The 23,560-nt window shown below is 35.6% G+C and overlaps 1 protein-coding gene across 1 annotated transcript in view; it reads left to right on the top strand.

Moving 5' to 3' along the window:
- Positions 1-20,698, top strand: part of TMEM170B (transmembrane protein 170B) — a 42,982-nt gene extending 22,284 nt beyond the window's left edge. The window contains exons 2-3 of the mRNA XM_060163706.1: positions 2,112-2,282; positions 12,851-20,698. Of these exons, the coding sequence (XP_060019689.1) occupies positions 2,112-2,282; positions 12,851-12,981 (302 nt within the window). The 3' untranslated portion in view covers positions 12,982-20,698. The remainder of the gene's footprint in view (positions 1-2,111; positions 2,283-12,850) is intronic.
- Positions 20,699-23,560: the final 2,862 nt, after the last annotated feature.

The raw sequence follows: 23,560 nt of genomic DNA, 5'->3' as shown, positions 1-23,560 counted from the left end.
CAACGGGAGAGGCCACAACAATGAGAGGCCCGCGTACCGCAAAAAAAAAAAAAAAAAAAAAAGTAGTAACAACATGAAACCTAAATTAATTGTAGATATTCTCAGCAGCATTCGGTTTTTTTTCCATGATAAATAGTGTGATTAAGAAAAACAAAGAAACATAAAAATAAATTTGAGTTTGGGCAGATTGTGCTCAGTCTGCTTGAGGGATAATCCTGGATTGGACATTAGAGGACCATTTGAGATTCTGTTTCAGTTGTATAATTCTTTGATAGCTTGGGGATTTATAAGACATTAGACTTAATTTTCCTAATTATTAGGTATACTGACTATAGCTATATAGTCAGTAGGCAAACAACATTACTTATAATGTCAGATAATCCCTGTTCATAGTGTTACATATAGTCAAGAAAATTTTCACTCTACCTGTATTATAAGGACAACAAATAAAAGTGCTTTTGGGGGTAGCCCTGGTGAGAAGCAGGACTGGGGATCAAGGCAAATGGCTGCTCTTATTAAGAGTAGGTGCCTGTTCCAGCGCCTGTCTCATCTCAGAACCGCCTTGATGAGCATCCCTCCCCCCCTGTTATTGCTGTATCATAGTCTCGCTTTGTTAGGGTCACTCTGGAAAATTATATCTTTTAAAATATAAATATTCTTCAGGGCAAGTTAAGCATTTTTGTCTTTATTTTTTATAAATTGAAGCTATTTGTTTGGGAGTGACAGTGTGAAAGCATTACTTCTCTGAAAGCTGGAAGAGAAAGACCTCTAAAAGGCAAGCTTTGTCTGTTTTTCCTTAATCACCAGCATCTCTCTCTTATGCCATAGAGAAGCATGCATGGTACTTTAACACAGAAAAATATATCAGATGTCTCTTCCTTGAAATGATTTCAAATTATAAGTCCATTCTAAGTGTCAATTCTTAAGAATTTAGCAGGCTGAAACTGATTTTTTAAAAAATCTGTTTTCTATATATCCTCTCTTCTTAAAAATTAAACTTTTAATTTTGAGATAATTGTAGATTCACATGCAGTTGTAAGAAATAGTATAGAGAAAACCCACGTGCCCTTTACCCCATTTACCCAATGGGAACATCTTGGAAAACTGCTGTATAATATCAAAACCAGGATATTGACATTGATAGAACCCACCAACCTTTTTCAGATTCCACAAGTGTTGCTTGTATACCTGTACTCATTTGTGTGTGTGTGTGTTTAGTTCTGTACAGTTTTATCACTTGTATATGTATCCACCACCACAGTCAAAATACAGAGCAGTTCCATTGCCACAAAGATCCCTTGTGTTTGTAGCCATTTTAAAATAAGAAGTCCCCCATTTCCCTCTCCCCCAAGTCCTTGGCAACCACCATTCAGCCAGAAAGAGAGAGAATGAAAGGCATGCTCATCAATTGTCTGTAAACCAGGCTTCAATGAACAGTAACCGAGACTACATTGAAGAAAGAGTGATAGAGCTTGAGGAGTTCCTGCTAAGGACTAGCATACGACCTGAGAGACAAAGCATTAAAAAAATTCTGACTGATTCTTTAGTATGTAAAGGTGAGAGCCAAGAGGGAAATGGCCTGAAATTCTTAAAATCATAAAAGATAAAAATCACTGACTTATTTCTGAATTCTGAAGGTAAAGATCAGTTCATTTATTTATTGAACAGATAGTTTTTGTACTTATTGTACTTATTATTTGAATTAAGTGGTAGTTTTTAAAAATGTCTGGGCACTTAGTATAGAAGATAGGAAATTATATATCTAACAGCAGTTAATTAACTTATATAATTTATTGCAAGAGATTTGCAGACATGAGGGTTTATTAGAGAAATTAATAGATTATAGCTATATGATGGGCACATTTAGAGGAAATTAGAGGCTTTGACCTTCTGAAGTCATGGAGGGAATGACTTCCCCATCAAGCATTAGTGATGATGATAACTGTTAAAATTTATTTAGTACTACTATGTATCAAGTCCTGTACGAGGCATGTTTTTAATCTGTTATCTCATTTAACCTTTTTCCAGACCATAGGTGCTCACTATTTGTTAAACTGGATTTTCTAAGATGTTTTTCAACAGAATTATTAACATTTTGCTTTTCTTTTCAGAGATGTGGTACTGGATCTTCCTCTGGGCTCTCTTCTCCTCTCTGTTTGTCCATGGTGCTGCAGGAGTGTTGATGTTCGTGATGCTACAGAGGCATCGGCAGGGGAGAGTAATCTCTGTCATTGCAGTCAGCATCGGATTTCTGGCTTCCGTGACTGGAGCAATGATTACTAGTAAGTTGATTTAATTTTAAGCACATAATTTTATATGCACTTACAGTTTTGGTAACTTTATTCTTATTGTAAATGCAACAGTGTAATCTTTCATGTAGAATATTTTTCAGCACTAACCACACTTCATCTAGAAGGTAAAGATCAGTTCGCTTAATTACTGAACAGATAGTTTTGGTACTTTTGCTGTATGAATACTCATTATGGAAGGTTTTGGGGAAATGGAAAAGCTTGTAGAAATTGTCAAGAGGTAAAGCAGTTCGTGGGAAAATTTATCTTATAGTGGATGTAGTTTCTGCTTTAAAGGAGCTCATTATGTGGTAAGGGAGAGAGGTAGGCACACAAATATGCCAGTGATAATTGTCATTTTAAAAAAGTGAAGATAGGGCTTCCCTGGTGGCGCAGCAGTTGAGAGTCCGCCTGCCGATGCAGGGGACACAGGTTCGTGCCCCGGAGCGGCTGGCCCTGTGAGCCATGGCCGCTGGGCCTGCGCGTCCGGAGCCTGTGCTCCGCAACGGGAGAGGCCACAACAATGAGAGGCCCGCGTACTGCAAAAAAAAAACCAAAAAACAAAAAAAAAGTGAAGATATAGCTCTTAGGTCCTTGATGTCATCTGCCTGTGACTACAAAATAAAAGTGCACTTCCTTCTTTTTTTAAAAGGATATTCTAAATATATTACAGATAATTTGCCTTCTTTAAAACCAGGCAATTAAAATTGGAATAAATTCTAATTTTGACATACTTAAAATATTTTTTAAGCTTTAGTTATTGTTATTTCACATAGTCTTAATTTTTAATCATTTTAATAAATTTCGGGACAAATTGGTTTATTTATATTTTAAGAACAGTTGGAAGTTTAGAAGTAGCAATTACATGTTTTTTTTCCTTTCAAATTCTTGGGTTTTAAAGTTTTTAATTTTTTTATTGATGTATAGTTGATTTACAGTGTTTCAGGTATACAGCAAAGTGATTCAGATATACATATATATGTATTCTTTTTCAAATTCTTTTCCATTATAGGTTATTACAAGATATTGAATATAGCTCCCTGTACCATACAGTAGGTCTTTGTTGTTTAACTATTTTATATATAGTAGTGTGTATCTGTTAATACCAAATTCCAAGTTTATCCCTTCCCCCCCTTTCCCCTTTGGTAAGCATAACTTTACTTTCTACATCTGTGAGTGCGTTTCTGTTTTGTAAATAAGTCTATTTGTATCATTTTTTTTAGATTCCACATATAAGTGATATCATATGATATTTGTCTTTTTCTGTCTGACTTACTTCACTTAGTATGATCATCAATAGGTTCATCCATGTTGCTGCAAATGGCATTATTTCATTCTTTTTTATTCTGAGTAATATTCCATTGTGTATATATACCACATCTTTATCCATTCATCTGTCCATGGACACTTAGGTTGCTTCCATGTATTGTCTCTTGTAAATAGTGCTATAATGAATATTGGGGTACATGTATCATTTTAAATTAGAGTTTCCTCCGGATATATGCTCAGGAATGGAATTGCTGAGTCATATGGTAACTCTATTTTTAGTGTTTTAAAGAACCTCCATACTGTTCTCCATAATGGCTGTACCAATGTACATTCCCACCAACAGTGTAGGAGAGTTTCCTTTCCTCCACACCCTCTCCAGCATTTATTATTTGTAGACTTTTTGATGATGGCCGTTCTGACTGGTGTGAGGTGATACCTCATTATATTTTTGATTTGTATTTCTCTAATAATTAGCAATGTTGAGCATCTTTTCATATGCCTAATTGGCCATCTGTATGTCTTCTTTGAAAAAATACCTATTTAGGTCTTCTGCCCATTTTCTGATTGGGTTGTTTGTTTGTTTGTTTGATGTTGAGCTGTATGAGCTGTTTGTATATTTTGGAAATCAATCCTTGTCGGTCGCAGCGTTTGAAGATATTTTCTCCCATTCCATAGGTTGTTGGTTCATTTTGTTTATGGTTTCCTTTGCTCTGCAAAAGCTTTTAAGTTTAATCAGTTCCCATTTGTTTGCTTTTGCTTTTGCTTCCATTACTTTAGGAGATGGATCCAAAAAACTCTTGCTGCGATTTATGTCGAAGAGTGTTCTGCCTATGTTTTCCTGTAGGAGTTTTATAGTATCCAGTCTTACCTTTAGGTCTTTAATCCATTTTGAGTTTATTTTTGTATATGGTGCTAGAGAAGGTTCTAATTTCATTCTTTTACATGTAGCAGTCCAGTTTTCCCAGCAGCACTTTTTGAATTTCTCCATTTTATATTCTTGCCTCCTCTGTCGTATGCAGATTGACCATAATAGTGCACTTCCTTCTTAAACACAAATTATTATGACATAAGTCTCCCCTGGCCTACTAGAAATTAGCCACTTTACGGTGTCCTCCAGCTGTCTGCAAGTTTTCTCCTGTGCTGCCTTATGTGCGTGTCCTACAGCCCTCAGGTTCACTCCCTCTGACCTTCTCCTCTTAGCGCTGTACTTAGGCCCCAACTCCAGCCTGGGGTTCTGCTGTGCTAGATGAGCTAGAACTTAGATGCACCCTGTTGAGCCTGGAGGGCCCTCAGCCGCTTCCTTCGTGTGGTTCTGCCGGACACTGGTGCTTCTCTTTGCTGTGTGGTCTCGTCACTGCAGGTGAACAGCAGAGCTTCTGTTGCTGTTCACTCTGGCCGGCTTCTGGGAGCCTAGGGTAGCTGGCTGTCGCTGCTGGATCTGCTTCAAGACTCGCCACCGAGGGCTTCTTCCTTTCTAAGTTCCTTCTTAGCCCCAGAGATGAGAGGAAGTCCTTTTCTTCCATGGCTCCAAGGCCTCCCTCCTTCTGTGTCGCACAGTCACCTTTTCCCAGAGTGATCAGCATGCCTTGCCTTGAGGGGAGAGCCCTGTTCCCATGTCTCTGGGTTTGTCCTGTGAGACAGTCATAAAATAGTTGTGGGAAATAGGGAGTAGTCTATTTCCTCATCCTGTCTTCATTTACTATTCAGTTTTTGTGTGTTATCTTGCGTTAGGTAAATTTCTGTAAATTTCTCATGTGGTACTTCATTCATTTTGCCATAGGTAGAGTTTAAAACAAGAAATCAGATTTCACTGAAGCACCAAATGTGCAGAGTGGAGTAGCAGGAAATTCAACTGGAAAGAGCCAGATCCTCAAGGGTCTTGGACGGCCAGCCAGAGTCTAGACTTTATTCTGTGGGTCATGGAAAACAACTAGATATTTTAGAATGGGGTTGGAAAGGGGCAAAGCAATTCAATAGGAAAATCTATTTTATGGCTGAATGTAGAATATATGTGAAGAAAGAACCAAGAAGAAACTCTGAAAGGGCAGGGACCTTGTCTGTCTTCATCACTGCTGAATCTCCAACAATAAAACAGTACCTGGAATAGAACAGATACTCAGAAAATACTGGTTGGATAGATGGATGTAGTAAGGGAGGCAGCACAGAGGAAAGGAAGGAAGAAAGTGGGGGGAGGGAAGAAGGGAGGAAAAAGGGGAAAGAAGAGGAGTTGAGGCATTAACTGTGATCTGAATTGAGGCTAGATCTGAACTAGACTAGTGGCGGTGGGTTGGAAAAGGAGTTGGTGTCAGGACTGTGGCAAAGGGAAAAATCCAAATTAGTTGTTATTCACTGCGGTGGCATACAAAGAGACATGAAAGGGACTGCTGACATTCTTGATGTGGGCCACTGCTACAACTGTGGAACCGTAAACAGAGGAGGAAGGAAGAAGGAGCAGCTTGTTCCCAAGTCAAAAGTAGTATGTGTGTTGTATGTGTGTTTATTGCTGTAAATTATTGTGAAATTTTAAAGAGAACATGATTCTACTTCCCTAATGATGTGTATCTACATATTACCTGCTTTCAGTTCAGTCAGGAATAAAATAAGCTAATGATTTTGGAAACCACAGTGTTATATTTAAAAATCCTTACAAATATGTCTGACACAATTTCAAGTAAAAATGTGTATGCAGGTTAACAATAAAACATATAAATTTCTTCTGGCCAACTTTTTGACCTGCAAACACTTGAATTAAGAAAACTAGCCACTGTGAATATTTAACTGCATTTATTTTCTTAATGTATTTTGTGAGTGCTATAGCACGATCACAGCTGTATATTCAGTTCAGCACATGATGGCTGACTGAATATAGATACATATCTATTATATTTTACTACCTCTTAGATTTTTTTTTTTTTTTTTGCGGTACGCGGGCCTCTCACCGTTGCGGCCTCTCCCGTTGCGGGGCACAGGCTCCGGACGCGCAGGCCCAGCGGCCATGGCCCACGGGCCCAGCCGCTCCGCGGCACGTGGGATCCTCCCGGACCGGGGCACGAACCCACGCCCCCCGCATTGTCAGGCGGACTCCCAACCACTGCGCCACCAGGGAAGCCCCCTCTTAGATTTTTATTTCCAGAATAGAGTGATTTTTCATTTCAGTTAGTACTGATAGTTAATACCAGAATTGGGAGGAAATGGGTTTCTCTATAATGCCATTGCTTGGCATTGTATTGCTGTCTAATTTTAGCGAGTCTGAGGGTTAAAGTGACACCTCTTTGTTGGTTTAATTTGCATTTCTCTGATTACTAATGAATTTGAACATCTCTTTCTATTCTTATCATATTTTTAGATTTCTTCTACAAATTGCTTCTTTAAATTCTGTGCTTTTCTTTTGGGGTTCTTGTTTTTTTATTAAACGATAGATGTTTCTTAGATGTATTGGTGTCTTATTGGTTTTGAACTTTGCAAATAACTTCTCTTTTATCAGTACCTTCATCCATGATGTTGTTTATTGAGTAGAAATCTTTATTCTATATAATCAGCTTAAAGAGTCTTTTTGCCTAATTTAGAATTTTATTTAAGAAGTTCTCCTCCACACCAAGGTCAAAAGATACTCTGATATATTTTCTTTTGTTAATTTTATAGTTTTACCTTTGTATTAAAGTCTTTAATTTATCTAGAGCAGGACTGAGCAAACATTTTCTTAAAAGGCCAGACAGTAACTATTTTAAACGTTGCAGGCCAGAGGGTCTGTGTCACTACTATTCTGCTCTGCCATTAGGGCATAAAAGCAGCCATAGACATTGGTAAATGAATAGGCATGGCTTTTTCCAATAAAACTTTATTTACAAAAACAGATGTCTGACATTCAGGTCATAATTTGCCTTCTGGTCTAGAGTCTATCTTTGTGTTTGGAATTAGATAGGATTCCATGTGTATTTTTTTTTTCCTCCCATGTAGTAAGTCAATTTTTACCACGTCACTAAAAAAATCTATCCATTGATTCATCCTTTTTTGTGTACTGTGTTCTCAAGGTACATGGACCTGCCTTCAGATTCTGTTCTGGTTTGTTAGTCTTTTTATCTGTTCTTGCAGCAAGGCCTCATTTTTTTGTCTCTATTATTTTGTAGTATTTCTTAATATCTGGTAGGGCTGGTCCCTCTCATTTCTTTTCTTTCTCAAAGTTAACATAACTATTCATGGACCTTTATTCTTTCATATAAATTTTAGAATATGTCTACTGAGTTCCTCAAAAAGTATAACTGTTATTTTTATGAGGATTTAATTGATTGTAGAGGTTAATTTGGGAAGAATTGACATATTAAATTAAGTCCCACCCAGGAACATGTAATATATCTCCATTTGTTCAGATCATTTTCTACATCTTTTGTTAGAGTTTAAAAGTGTTTTTTTTCAATAGGAGGATTGTATATTTTGATTAAGTTAATTCCTAAACTCTTATTATGTTACGGTTGTTGTGCATGGTATCTTTTTAAATTACATTGTTTAGTTTTATTATATATATATATTATTTATAGAGAAATGCATTTAAGTTTTTTAAGTTGAGTTTATGAGAGATTAATAACAAAGCAAAAAACTGGTTTTCTGGAAAGATAATAAGGTGAATAGATTGCTGCCGTAACTCTAAAATAGTTAAGGCAGAAAAGTAAAATATGGAACAACATAGAAGAGAGAACTACAGACTCAATAGTAAAGGTAGAATAAAGGATTATAAAAAATGACAGTTTTGTAAACAGTTATATATTCCTAAATATAAGTTGCTAAAATTGGCATAAGAAGAAAGAGAAAATATGAATAATACAATAAGTATGTTTAAACAATTGAAATGTTGAAGACTCCTCCTCCCAAAAGAAGTCCAGGCTCAAATGAGGTTTACAGATGAGTTCTACCAAATTTTCAGGGAACAGTTCCTATTTTTTCCAAATTATTGCAGGAAATGGAAAGATTAAAAACTGTGCATAGCATATTTGCTGGATCAAAGTAATCTTGTTGCTAAACAAGTTGAAGACTACAGAAGGATGGAAAAGTATAGGCTCATTTACTTTAAGAATGTTATCCTAGGAGTGCAAAGATAGTTCAGTATCAGAAATGACTACGGCTGTATGCCAATAAAACATTATTTATGGACACTAAAGTTTGAATTTCATATAATTTTTATGTATCATGAAATATTATTATTCTTTTGATTTTTTTTTAAACCATTTAAAAATGTAAAAACCATTCTTAGCTCACATGCTGTACAAAAACAGGTGGTGAGTCAGACTGGACCTGTGGATCATAGTTTGCTGACCCCTGATCTGATTACACAAACAGAGAATCAACACCATTAGAACCAAATCTGCCTTAACCTTTATATTTGCGTTCTCTCAGGAATGTGGAGGGCAGATCAAATCACTTTTCAGTGGTCCACCTCTCTGCAGACACTTTATGTTGCTGTATATGGACATCTCTGTCACTGGTGACTCTTCTCCTAGTCACCCTTGTCCTTGCAGGTTTACATCTGTTATTTACCTTCAGCTCAGCTCAGCAGAATTGCTTTCTCCACTTCATCTTTGCTATGCCAGTCTTCTCTAGCTCCTTAATACTTTGGGAATCTTTACATATTTCTAATTGATACCTTCTGCTGTTGTTCACAGTGGCAGCTCCAAACATGTTTCATTTATTTCAGGCACCCTATACACTTCTGCCTTCTTCATTCTTGCACACACTTCACCAAGAAAATAACGATCACAATATTTGTACTCCTTCAACTGGCTGTTGTTCAGCAAAATACATCTTAACAGGAGTGAAAACTAAAGCACAAATTGGGGGAAGATATTTGTTAGCTTATATAAATGTAAAAAGATTAATATCCAAACTATATTTTAAAAAACCCTATGAATCAAATAAAAAAATGACAATCCACTAGAAAAATGGACAGAAGATTTGACAAACATTTCATAGAAGTAGAAACCCTAATGGCCAAATGTGAAGAATATGTGAGGAAAAGCTCAATGACATTAAAAATCAGGGAAACCCAAATTAATTGCAGAGATAACATCTCTCACCTGCCAGATTGACAAAAAATTTTTTTAAAGATATCAACTGCTTCTGAGGATATGGAGTAACTGGGATATAAATTGGTACAATTACTTAGGAAAACAAGTTGGCATTACCTAGTAAAGTTGAAAATGCCCATAACATAGGACTGAGCCATTCTGCTTTTACCCACGTTGTAGAGAAACTCGTGATTGCGCATGTGTGCCAGAGGTCATGTTACAAGGACGTTCACAGAAGCAGGGTTTGTCATTGTTAAGGACTAGAAACAATGTCATCCCCAGTAGAATGGATAAATAAGTTGTGGTATATTCATACATGGAATTCTGTACAACATTGGAAATGTATGAATTACTGCTGTATACAACAAGATGGATAATTTTCTGAATATAACCTTGAGCCAAAAATTCCAAAATACTTAGAGTATCAATTTATATAAAATTCATTTATTTAAAAAACTAAATAACAGATATCTTAGGATATAGGCAGGCAGTAAAGCTGAAGAAAAGCAAAGGAATGATAAAAACCAAATTTGGGAGGGAATGGGATGTGACTGTGGAGACTGCACTGGAACCTCAAATGAAATAGTAATGTTCTTTTCTTCAGTTGGATGGTGGTACTTGGGAATTTGTTGTGTGTTTTTTTTAACAGTCTACACGTATTTTATAAATACTCCTTCATATCTGCTCAATATTTAATAGCAGTGTTTCCAAAATCATTTAATAGGCACACAAAATTGTTTTCTTTCAGATCTTTTCGATTAAGAGTTCCACTGGAACAGTCTTTTCTGACTAGTGCTTCTGGGTTGTGAAATGATATAGTGCAATGGGAGCTAGTGTAAATCTGCTTCTTTTGAAGGGAAGTTGTAACTTACAAATTGGTTCCTGATTATCTGCTGGGCGGAAAACAGTAGTTCGTTTTATTTTCTGTATAACACTATAAATATCTCTCTTGATTTTGGAAACTCTGGAGTTTTACAGTGGTTTTTCTCCCCTTACATTATAGGGTTGAAGATCTTATCCTCTGTTTCTTGAAAGAGTGTAAAGAAAAGTGGGTTATTGGTGGTTTTGTAAGTTATTCCTCAAACAGCAAGCCTTCCAAAGTGAAATTCATTTTATTTATTTGCTTTTAACGTCTAGTTTTTTAACCCATCTGAATTTACTCTGGGGAGTGGTGTGAAGTAGGGACCTAAATTTATTTCTTCCAAGTGGCTATCAGTTGTTCCACACCACTTATTGAATGATGAATCACTGATTGGAAATTCCTTTATCATTTACTACTGCAACAACTACTAACCAAAATTTGGAGTACATACTGGGACCAGACACTATTTTAAGCACTTTCCAAGTATTATCTTCAAACCCACCCATTTTACAGTTGAAGAAATAAGGCACAGGGAGGTTAAGCGATTACTCAGTGTAACACAGCTACTAATTAGCGGAGCTTGGATTTTAACCCACAAGTCTAGCTCCAAAATCCATGCTCTTAACTTTATATAAGCATGAGATGTTTGAATTAACAAATTGGCACTTCCCAGGCAGCCTGAGCTAGTAATTGCTATGTTTTTCACCTTTTGGATCATTTTTGAAAATTTAATGCTGGAGAAATGGAGGCCAAATTGTAGTTTTTAAAATTGAAGATAGTCATGGAAATCTAGGGTGAACCCAAAGTAAAGACAGTATTTTTCAGGTTTATTTTAACATAATTTCTGATAACAAAGAAGGCTAAGATCTTTTTTATTTTCAGAATGTTATCCAATTCTAAAATTTGAGGATATGATTAATTATACTAGTGAAGTTTATTAATTGATTAAGTAAATGTTGGTGCTACTAGGAGTTTTATTTAGTATTGAGATGATTATCAGTTACTTCATTATTTTATGAATTCCTTATTCTCTTTTTCACGAGGTGTAAATGTGAAATGATAGAATGATTTGGAAATTTATAGCCAGACTAACCTGGATTGAAATTCCAGCTCTGTACTTACTATATTTCCTTGGGCTAGTAAATGAAACTCTCTGAACCTCTGTTTTTTTCATCTTTAAATTAAGTAATAATACTCAGGAGTGGTATCATATTTAAGATGATAAAGTTCCTGTCAAGATACACAGTATGCTGTAAATATACTATATATTTTAATTCCTTCTTTAAAATATGTATATGAAAGCCCTTGGCTTAAATTAATAATTTGCTTTTCCTATTTATATCTTCTATGGAGGAATATAATATTTTGAATTTAAGTGAACTCTGGAGTTAATTCTTAGCTAATTTTTATGAGTAGAATTTCTATCTCAAATAATTATAATTCAGTGTCTTCAAATAATTTATTTCTGTTCTTTTTGTTTGATCATTCTAGGATACATAGACAGTTTTTTCTAGAGAAGAGTTGTAAGGCCATCTCAACCTGTGAGATGGCATAACCATAGTTTAAATGTTTCCTTTTATAATTTCTGAATGTACTTTTAAAATCAGCCTCATAGATACCACATCATTATACATACTATAGCAATCAGATGAAGTGTTGAACCGAGCCTCGGGGCTCTGAAGCTCCTGAGATTCTCTCATTCTCAGAAATGCACGTTATCTAAAAATTTCTCCTAGAACAGATGGATGTCAGGTTCATACTCCACTTTTATTAGATGTCAAGATACTCAAATAACTTTACAGTTGTATGCTTTATTAAAACACTGAAACCATTTTATATGGTAGATTGTGAAGCACATTAGTCACAATTCTGATATTTTATGGGACATTTAAGAATTCATTCATTTTACTGAAATAAATTAAAATTCCTTTAATATTAACTTTTTTCTTGAATAATTTAGAAATTATATTAAATTGTATGGTTTTCTGTATTATTATTTATAATTACCAATATATTGTGTCATATGTTTATGAAAGTGCCGATGAGGTCTGGCCGATTTAACACCCAGCTGAGAGATTACAGTAATGAATTACTCGTTTTTTATGAACATATTTTATGTCAGGTAAGCAGCATATACCATAAATACATATTTTGCAGTTGAATAGAAAAGTCTGTTATTCAATTTTGTGGGGAAATGCGGTATGGTAGAGTAACTTCTACCAATCACAAGGGAACTCTTCCATAGAAAATTATAAAATGAGAATGACTGATGATTTACTGTTTGGCTCAGATGAAAAGAGATTTTAAGTTACAGCCATGTAGCGTGTCTCAGAATGAATGAAGGTGTTATTTGTCTCTCCCTCTTTCTCGTCTAGGTGCAGCAGTCGCCGGCATTTACAGAGTGGCAGGGAAGAACATGGCCCCCTTGGAAGCACTGGTGTGGGGCGTTGGACAGACCGTACTGACATTAATCATCTCCTTTTCAAGGATTCTCGCCACACTCTGAGGTTTCTGTGGGCATGTCTTACTTCACATAAGGAAGCAGATGTACAGATTCTCTGAAAATGGCATTGTTAACAAGGGAATGAAATTGTACAAGAATGTGGAAGGAGCAGGTCAAAACATAAGGCCTTGAGCTGTGTGGGAAGATTGCCCTCTGGTGTTCAAGTGATTGCACTACCGCACCGCACCTTACGTGCCTCCGTCCCAGGCAAGGCGCATGACACTACGTGAAGCTACAAGAAAAAGCACCTTGTTTAGCTGCCAGTCAGGTTAACACTGGCGTTGAATCATCGTTCTTAACAGTGTTGTGTTAAGTTACAGGGACGTTTTGAAGAATTGACATATGTGCCAAACTCTTTTCTTTTTTTTTAACATTGATCATGTGGAATTTGCAAGTGTAGATGTAGATGAGTGCTGTGAACATATCTGACATGAATTCAGGTGGTGTAGTGAGATTTTTGTTTTGTAATGCTAAATCCCGTATGAGTGCTGCATACCGAATCATTTAATAGGAGACAAATTATTTGATTTTTAATGTTGAACGTTTCTGGGATTTAGGGCTTTCATATAAATTAGGCATTATTGTTACTTACGTGAAAAATAATACTTAATGGAAAACTGCTGAACTCTTTTAAGGACTCAAAGTAGATCTATAGGGTGCATCCTTTTCACTCACTTAAGTAACACTCTTTTAATAGTTTCCCTCATACATAAACATTCTATTGATATGAATTTAAAAACTTTATGGGTCATACACATTGATTGTAGCTTGTGTGTCACAAAAGTATAATTTGAAAATTTTCTTATAAATTTTGAAAGAAATCTGAAATGCACGTTGCATTCTTGACCCTTCTAAAGAAAGTTTTTGCCATGTAGCTCATGGAGGAAACATCTTTACAACTAGTATCTCAGTGGGATTATATCACTTGTTGCATATACCTTGATTTTTGACAAAACGTAAGCAGTCATTCATTCTAGAGTATTAACTGTATTTAAAGAGTGGCCTAAATTAGGCTATGAAAACAAGAAGCCTCATTTGTAGATAAGAAACATATAGGAAGAGTAATAAGCTATCTTACTTTGGGTATGTGGTAGCATCATAATTTCTCTGAGTAAAAATTGGGGAATATAGTAAATAATTATAAAATTTGGCAACAAATCTCAGCATATCAACACAGTATTGAATGCATACTTGAGTTATTCATTTCAGTTGTTCAGCTCTTGTTTTATGCTGTTATTTAAGTTTACTAGAATCTGTGATGACATTTATTAGAATGAAAAAATCCTTAGAGGTTTTAAGAGGTTTTGGCAATATGTAATTGTATTTAAGAGTACAAGAAGTAAGGGCAACACAGAACGTGGTGGAATTTGTCTCCTACTGAGATTTTTTTAATACCAGGTACAATTATATATATGGTAACTCAAAGGAAGAGCCAACTGCAGAAAATATAAGTTAAGGACAATCCAAACAATAATCTGATACTCTAGCCTCACTGTTTTATAACCTAATTTGGAAAAACGTACATTTCTATTAGGTTCCATGCAAATATAAGACCTTTGTTACCCACGGCACCGTTTCTCCACCAAAAAGCTGAGTAGTATCAACAACTCACCGATGAGGAACTGGGGGTATTTTACCAGTACGGAAGCCAGTTTGGGGCGGTGCGGGAGTTTAACAACACTGTGGCTTGGAAATTTGTTTTTAAAAACCCAAGAAGCAAGTATGCATTCTTAGAGATCTTTAAAGTAAATCTTAAAATTGATTCTTTTTATTATGTTCAAGCCTGAAATTGTTTTCATGTGTTCTTTATATTCCTGACATTTTCCTAAATTAAATTTAGGCCTAAATCTTCCAAGTCAATTTGATTTTTCCTTTTCTGTTAGACTTGAATTGTGTTCTTCCTTTACTTTGGTTATTCTTTAAATTCTTTAAATTCTTTGGTCAATAATTTAAAGTGTTCATATTCTTTGGGAGGAATTACCAGTAATATGTTGAAATGGTTTGAGATCTACAGAAATGAATATTTATTTTAACACATGGTTATTTTATGTTTCAGAAAGTTACCATGGTAAGGTAACATGGAACACATGGTTCAGAATCTGAAATTAGCCAGAAAATAACTTGGACACATTAAGTGTATGGATGCATGGACCAAAGAGAATGAAACTCCTGTTTCTGCTCTAGAATGAAGTATGAGAAGGTGGATCAGTTTGTAGAGTGTCCTGCAGTTATCTCATTATCAAGTTGCTTTACGTTATGAGGAGTGTGTGTGTGTGTGTGTGTGTGTGTGTGTGTGTGCTTTTAACTTTTGGGGGAATTTTTGGTTTCTCTGTTGTTTTTAGTTGCTTCCATTGGGATTTTGTGCAACTGTTACTATTTCGATGTTTTGAAATGCAGTTGATAGTGTGAATTGATGAAATGTCTTAATAGCTGTTTCTGTGATGAGATTTTTAAAATGTTATTGGTTTTCTTATAGAGACAAGTAACATTTAATGATATATATCTACATACACATATATCATTATATACACATATATATATATAAAGCTGCTATATATGAATACAGTCTAATTGGAAAGCTTTTGTTCAATGAACACTTGGACATTATCGTGGAGAACTTGATACATTTGCTCGGTTGAGTGATCTTTTAAATCAGTTTAAGGAACTTTGAGATTTTTTAATTTGGGGAAAGTTTTCTTGGTTTAATAGTGGTAGAGATCCTTGTTTGTGATGTGACAAAAGCCCTTATTGATGTATTTGGGTTAAATCTTCTTAAAATTTACATGTGACTTAGCAGTAAATTTTCTTTGTGAAAAATGCAGGAGGGAAGGGGAGAATCCTCTGCAGTTTACACTTCGTTATTTTTAAAAATGCTTAATAAAATATTGCTGACAGTGAAATCAGTTCCTCAGAGAAGAGACTCCTATATGCCCAAACTAATTGTTAATTAGTTAACACAGGGAGTTAACATAAGGAGAGTCCTAAATGGTGGCCATATTCAGTGTTTGTAGGTTAATTATTCTTACTTTAGATCTTAGTGTTTACTGAACAGTGTTATAGTTTGTAACCCAATGTACTTTCTTAGTATTTGCAGCATACATTTCTACTGCCCCCCCAAAATGTGAGGGTTTTGTTTGTACTTTAAGTGAGAAATAAAGAAATGAGCTGCCCTGTGTATCATATATTTGTGATGTAAGGAACAGGAATAGTTTTTAAAATGTTCTTGGAAAACGTCTTTAGAGAACCTCCAATTAAGATGAGGAGAGTGGGGCTGCCATGTCAGTGTGCCCAAGCTGGCAGTTAAACGCCAGCGAATTCAGTTTTGTAAACATTTTTGGTGGATCTACTATGTACAAAGTGCTGAACCTGGTATTTTCTGTAGTAAGTACAAGGATGACCAAGATGGGGTTCCCACCCTTGAGTCCCCAAGAGCTACCAAGATGATTTAAATCCTAAAACAGTTGGGAGAATATCTTGCTTCTAGCTGAGAGCTTAAGTCCTGTTTTTTCCCCCAATTCTGATTTTTCTCAGTTTATTAACCAAATGGAATACCGTGACATAGATTTGAATCCAGGCCCTCCCACTTGTTGACTTTTTGTTTATGATGGTGAAACAGTACAGTCAGCTCTCCATATCTGCGGTTCCGCATTCAGGGATTCAACCAACCTTGGATTGAAATATTCAGAAAAAATTTCCAGAAAGTTCCAAAAAGCAAAACATAAATTTGCCCCACACAGGCAACTATTCATATAGCATTTACACTCTATTTACACCATTTACATAGCATTTACATTGTATAAGGTATTATAAGTAACCAATAGATGGTTTAAAGTATATGGGAGAATATGCATAGGTTATGTGCCAATACTACACCATTTTCTATAATGGCCATTTTCTATAAGCATCCTCAAATTTTGGTATCCATGCGGGTGCTGGAATCAATCCACTCTGGATACTAAGAGACGACTCAGTATTTAACAGTAAATGATCAATAGTCATTATAATTTTTTTTAAATACACTTTGCAATACCAATTGAATATATTGTTTTGTAAGAGTCAACTGTTTTCTTCCATTTCTACATTTTCCCTACATATATTTTAAGATGGAAACTAAAAAATTTCTCTTATAATGTTGCTTCTCCTCTCCACCTCTTTAGTTTTTAAATCAGCAGATAGTTCTCTAAGAGCACTTTTGGGAATTGGTGGCAATGGAAATGGCAGGGCAAGCCGAATTCAATATCAGGCTGTGTTTATTACTAGTTAAAACAGGGAAAGGGAGAAGTAGCCGGGATTTAGCCCTTACCTTATCCTGCTTGCTTCTTTTGGATTTACTCAGCCAATATTCATTGAATCTCCACTACACGCAACTTACTCTCCTTGCTTTCGGGGTGGAGGGGTGTCCCCTCTCTCTGTGTACCTCCCACCGCCCCAGCCTGTGGCTTCACCGTGCCGGGTGAGAACAGAACTGGGCTGCAGTGTCTGCCACGTCCCTCCTTCCATGGACCAAAAGTGCTTAAGCCCTACTTGTTGTTTGTTTGTTTTTAACTTAAAAGGAAATACTTTTATTTTTAATTTATGTCCATTTTATAATTCAAGAAGTAACAAGATGTTAAGAGGACTTTCTGAAATGTTCTCAAGCTACTTCACTCTCACTATTACAAATGTTTCTCTCAGAAAGTTTTAATCAGAACTCTTCAAAGAGTTGCCATTTGTTTTTAAGATGGAAGAATGTGGAAAGTTACTGAAGAAATTCTAGTGACCTAGATTGCAGAGAAGTTTGGCAACACTTGGGTAACTGGGTAAACGGTTGTTTCTTTTAATAATCGGGTGAGAATCTCAGTGGTTAAAGTTGACTAGTAATTTCCCTTATCTTCCTGTCCTTTTTATAACATCGTGGAGGAAGACTCTACAGCATAAAAAGGACATTATTTGATTAAAAACTGATTAACTTTTTCTAACATGTGGTAGCATTTATAGCAGAGGGAAGTTTAAAGACAGGAAGAAATGTCGGAGGGTTACACACAAAAACACAGACACACTTGATGAGGCACCCTGCGTTATGTGAACACAGTTTCCCCCTCTGTTAAGACTATAAACTACACTGTATGAGTACATTTAGTGCATGTTTGCAAAATGCAGTGTTTTTTTATATGTGAGACTAAACTTACCACAAAGCATTTTGAAATCGTACTACATTTTCGTGCGTGTGGTGGTAGGTTTGCCTACTAACTTAAGGATGTCTGTTCAGTGTAGGCAATGGAATGTTTTTGAGGAGGTTGCTGAAGTTGTTATCTAAAAATATATCTATGAATTTGTTTAGAGGAAGTAATGCTTAATATATAAAGTATTTTCAGTAAATGTGGAGATATACCAGTTAATAGATTAGTGGAAACACCCAAATTTCTGAGAGCACTAGGCTGTGAACTGTAGCCATCTCCCCTGAGCTTAGGGGACTCATTTTCACATTCTTTACATTCATTGCACATATGTTGAACTTATGTAATAACCCTTTCCTGATCTTGAGAACTAATTTAGCAGTTTCTTAAAAATATTCCTCCCCCTTCCATACAGATGTCATATGGTAAAGTTTAAACATATGTACAGTTTGTTGATAGACTCAAAAGTGCTGGTTTAGAAGAGAATGTTCTTAACACCTTATGGTTATGCAGCTATAATCTTGCTGAAAATTAAATACTATAAGCAAGTCAAGAGAGCGTGGACCTCCTGCATGTTTTTTTTAAATTATATCCTGTGCCCGTATATACCTCCCCTCAGTGGTGACATGACTGTCCCCATTTGGGAACTGTATTTACGTATGTAACTGAAACTGGAAAGCAGTGTTACAAAAATATATAGGAAGAGGAACTATAATGCATAATCACCATAACTATAACACTTTCTCTCCTAAACATATTGATAATTTCTAAAAAGCATCATTTTTTTATAGCCCTGTATAAATGAATGATAACTTGACAGTACTATTGGTGGTGAAAAGTTTCCTTTGTTTTTAAATTAAAGTATTTATACATCATCACTGAGTATCTTTGGGAAGGAACATTTTAAAGTTTTCTCCATAGAAGGCAAAATAGAGGCACTTGTTTGAAAAGTAATCAAAAATGATTTACTTTAATACTGGATGAGTTGATAGTCTAATTGTTGACACTTTCTTGGTATTTGTGATATCGGATGCATTTACGATGGAGGAATTTTAAAAGTTCTGTACGTCTCTCAAACACATGCACACACACGAGCTCTACCAATATAAAATTCCACAGTATTTTTCATTTCAGTCATATAACTAGGTAAAATTCATAGGATCCTACTGTAAAGTATTAACTCTCAATTCTAATCATTCTAGAATGAGGGGATCAACTTTACCTTGAAGTTAATCAATGAAAATGTTTTTATTCACACAGCAAAAATATAGTTTACCTGATAGGTATTAAAAACTCACTTTCAAATTGTGTTAACTCTCAGACCACTGATGAATCATTTAGTAAACCACAGTGCAGTTTTTAAAAGCTAAATGATGCCTTAGTGCCTTGGAAGTTAAGATACTTTCGCAAAGTGAATTTAGTAAGATTCAGGATTGGTACACCTATTGCTGGGGATTCAGAGGTGAGGAACAGTGTAATTGAATTAGGTCCCTGCGGTTTAGTAAAAATCAGTTATTTCACCATTGACTATGACAGATGACAACTGCTTTCATTACATTTTCATGATGTGGTATTTGTCTTCTTTTCTTTTTCCAAGTAAGTTTGAAATGAGAGAAAATGTCAAGACAATTAAACGTGGAATTTTAAAATTCGGTTTTGTTGTAAATTAGAGAGTCTAGCGTGAAAAGTGTGAGCTTTATATTGTAGTACAAGGGCAGACACTTCATGTAACTTTTAGGAATATGTTTACCATCAGGGATTTTTTTGGGTTTTTTTACTATAGAAATACTTAACGTACTGTGAAGCTTAAAGACAGGAAGAAGCAGCCTTGGAGGGGTAACGCATAAAAACAAAGGCGTATGTGATGAAGTATCCTACATTATGTGAACACAGTTTTCCCCCTTCTGTTAAGACTATAAACCACACTGTATGAGTATGTGTACTGCATGTTTACATAATACAGTTTAATTTTGAAGGGTTATTTAAAAAGTATGTTTATTTATAATACCTAACAAGCTGTAAATATTGTATACTATTGATTTTTAATTTTATATAAGCAATTTTTTATTTCCAATTCATGTACAAATCTCATTGTGTATATAGCATAATTTCCTGGATAACACAAACTTTGCAGTGAATTTTAATTATTTTAATTGTAGTAAGCATAGAAATGTTGCTCTTTATTTTAAATTATTTTTCACCACTCATTTTCTTCAAAGGGCAGCAATAAATATATGCAAGTTATTTTTGATTATAGAAAGTTGGTCTGCAAAGACAAGATCTAGATTCCAATTCACTGCTTTAAAGAAAAGATGCACAATTAACATCATCCACTGTCTAATCTCAGGACCATTTCTGAGGTCCACATGTGTCTCTCCTCTTTGTAATATACAGGGTGAACTCTTTACTGATACACACAAAACAACTGTTAAAAGTGAATCCAGCACTTAAATGTCATTACACAGAATTTATTGGATTAAAAATTTGTAATATACAGTATTTTAATAAAGTTTCTGTATTCAGTTTCATGCGCTTATATATAAATAAACCTGTCTTCAAAAGCTTTATGGGGTGTTTGATTCTTTACGACATATCTTTTTAACTCATTCACTGTAGACTCAAGTGTTTCCTCTTACCCTTTTGTCAGGTTTTCTGGGCCAGTTTTACACTGGATTTGGAAGGTAGCATTGAAAAGGTGAGCAAGGAGTTTAAAAGACAAACTTGGCCTAGTTCATAGTTTTACCAAGGATCAGTGCTAGGCCACATAAGCATCTACTTCTAAGAATTCCTGTTTTAAAGAGCCTACTGTCACGTTTATTAATAAATGGCTACGCTTTATTGAGTGCTTAGTATCTGTTAGACACCTCGTAAGCATTCTTTAACACTTACGGTAACCTTTAGGTTAAAGGGATTACTAAGAATTATGAACGTGATCCTTCACTTTACTAATGAAGCATTTGAGGTTCAGAGAAGGTGATGAATTTCTCAAGGTCACACAGCTATTAATGCTCAACTGGGGTTTTCTTACTCTAACCTATGTTTTTTCCCCACCGTGCTATGTTGGTTTCAATAGAGTATTCTGGGAGCTCTTATAATGAGATAAGATCTCATTTTTGACAAAGACCAGACAGCATTATGGGGATTTTCAAAATTATCAACTCAGAATTTGTATTGCCAAAACTATGCATATTTTGAATTTTTGTTAGGGATTCCTAAGGGAAGGTGCTAGGTACCCAACTAGCTTCCACTAATTCTCCTGCCTGAGGAGAGATTGGGGCCAACAGAGCCAGTCACTGAAATTGTTACAAACCCTGATGGAATAAAAACTCGCTTAACTTTAAAAATTGTGCAAGGAAAGTGGAAGTAAACATTTTTTTCACACATACTGACATATTTCATGTAATTACTACATTGAAATGTATTTTTTTCTAGGTAACTTCTTCAACTGTAAGAATTATAAAGTTATTAAATATATTTCCTTCCTGACCGTGAGTCTTAAAGAGTTCTTGAACAAAATATAAATCTTGAGATTAAAAAGAAATTTTCTCTTGATTTTATTCTTTTTGGCTCTTGAAGTAATATTTTTATAGTATTTGTAATAGGAAAAGCTATCTTTGGGTATTTTGATATTCACTGAGCGTTGAAAGCATGCATTGAATTTCAGATTTATTGCCACCTGTTTAGAACAAGACCAGAGGGAAAGGTAATCTAGAAGAAAGATGCTCAGTTCTTACATTGAGCTTGCTTTCTGATGAAGAATGAGTTGTGGAGGAAGAATATCTCAGACTTATCAAATGGATACTTGTGTCATCTATGTTTTGAAGTTGAACCCTTGTTAATTCATAAAATGGTACCTAAAGTTTTAGGGTACAAAGAAAAAAGTAAACAGGATCTATGGCAGATCTTTGAGGAGGAGAATTGGGGTTCACCTCCAGCTTCCAATAGAATCTTAACAGAAGAGTCTGTCCCATTTCACTATTCCCGTTTATCTGCTTTTAATTTTCCATTATTCATTGTTATCAGACATTTTTCTTTTGGCCAATTTTATGAGTATTCTTCAGGCTCAGAGTTCTGGGGATTGAATTGCAAAATGGAATTGCATTAGGTGGTTTTCTGGCAAAGAAAGAGTTTCATCACTAGATGGTGCAGTAGTTCTATTTTATTTTTCCCTTGCTTTTGTCTTGGCCATTCTTATCTATGAACCAACCCGAATTAAATCAGTCTGTACTTCTGGACTCATTTCCATAAAATACATTCATTTTATTTTGTTCGGATAAAAATACACGTGACGAAATTAAATACAAGAAAAACCAAGAGTTTCCATGTTATCACTAATTTTCCAAAGAAGGTTAAGAAGCAGTGTTCAGGGGTTATTTACAAATTAGAAAATCACATTAATTTTGTGATTTTGGCAAATCATTAATCTGGACCTTGATTTATGTACTCTTCATAAATTTGTGTTCCAGCTCAGTGCATAATGGTCTTTAATAGTCTATACTTTAATGATTTTTAATTGCATAGTTGGTCAACTTGTTGGGATAAAAGGAATATACCAACGTATCACAATCAGTCTTACACCATGAGACTTGGTTTTGAAGTCCTGCTCTGCCACTTAGGATATTAACTTGGGCCGAGTTATTTTACTTCTGTGATCTTCAGTTTTCTCATCAGTAAATGAGGATAATACCTCCTGGGGGCTCAGCAAACACTCTGTCCCAGGGGCTTCCTCCTCTCGTGTGTCATGTGCACATAGAAAGATGATGTTGTTCTGGACTTTGCCATATGAGTTTTGATAATAAGTTCAGGTACCTCTGTTTTCAAAGTCTGTTTCCATACAGTGCACACTGGGATTTTAGAGAGGATTTGTTTCAGGTTTAAACTGTTCCACTGAACCGTGGGCTGCTTTGGCAGCAAAGTTGGCTGAGGGAATTTTTCAGAAACAGACCTCAGTGAAAAAGAGCCTGGTTAGAGAACAGAGTGGATAAACTTGCTCAGCTAGCAAATTCCTTGCATTCTCTAAACCAAATATGTACAAGATGAGGAAGCCAAAGCAGCCAACATAAATTCCCCGAAAGATGGTCGTGACTCGCCTGTCAGCTGTGCACATAGTCATCCACCACCTCAGATCCTGTTGCAAGTGGGCTTCTTGGCTTTGTTTATTGTTCTGCAGAGACAGCCAATGGTTCAAACACAGAGAAGTGTTGGTCTCTTCAGCTCCAGAATGTCTGACCTTAAAAGCTCAAGTCTTAGTACACAGCGTGGTCTGTAATAGCCTCGGAGACAAACATGCACTCCAGGTCTTAAAGCAATCAGAACGGCACTTAAGAGACCAGAGAAGGGACCCAACAGATTTTCATAAAATGACACCTCTCCTGTCCCTTTTGCTTATTTTTTTGTGGGAACTGGTATTGGTGGGTGACTACAGG

This window comes from Lagenorhynchus albirostris, chromosome 10 (genome assembly GCF_949774975.1).
Source record: "Lagenorhynchus albirostris chromosome 10, mLagAlb1.1, whole genome shotgun sequence".
Taxonomy (NCBI): Eukaryota; Metazoa; Chordata; class Mammalia; order Artiodactyla; family Delphinidae; genus Lagenorhynchus; species Lagenorhynchus albirostris.
Note: the sequence above shows the minus strand (reverse complement) of the source record. Positions and strands in the feature narration are given on the sequence as shown.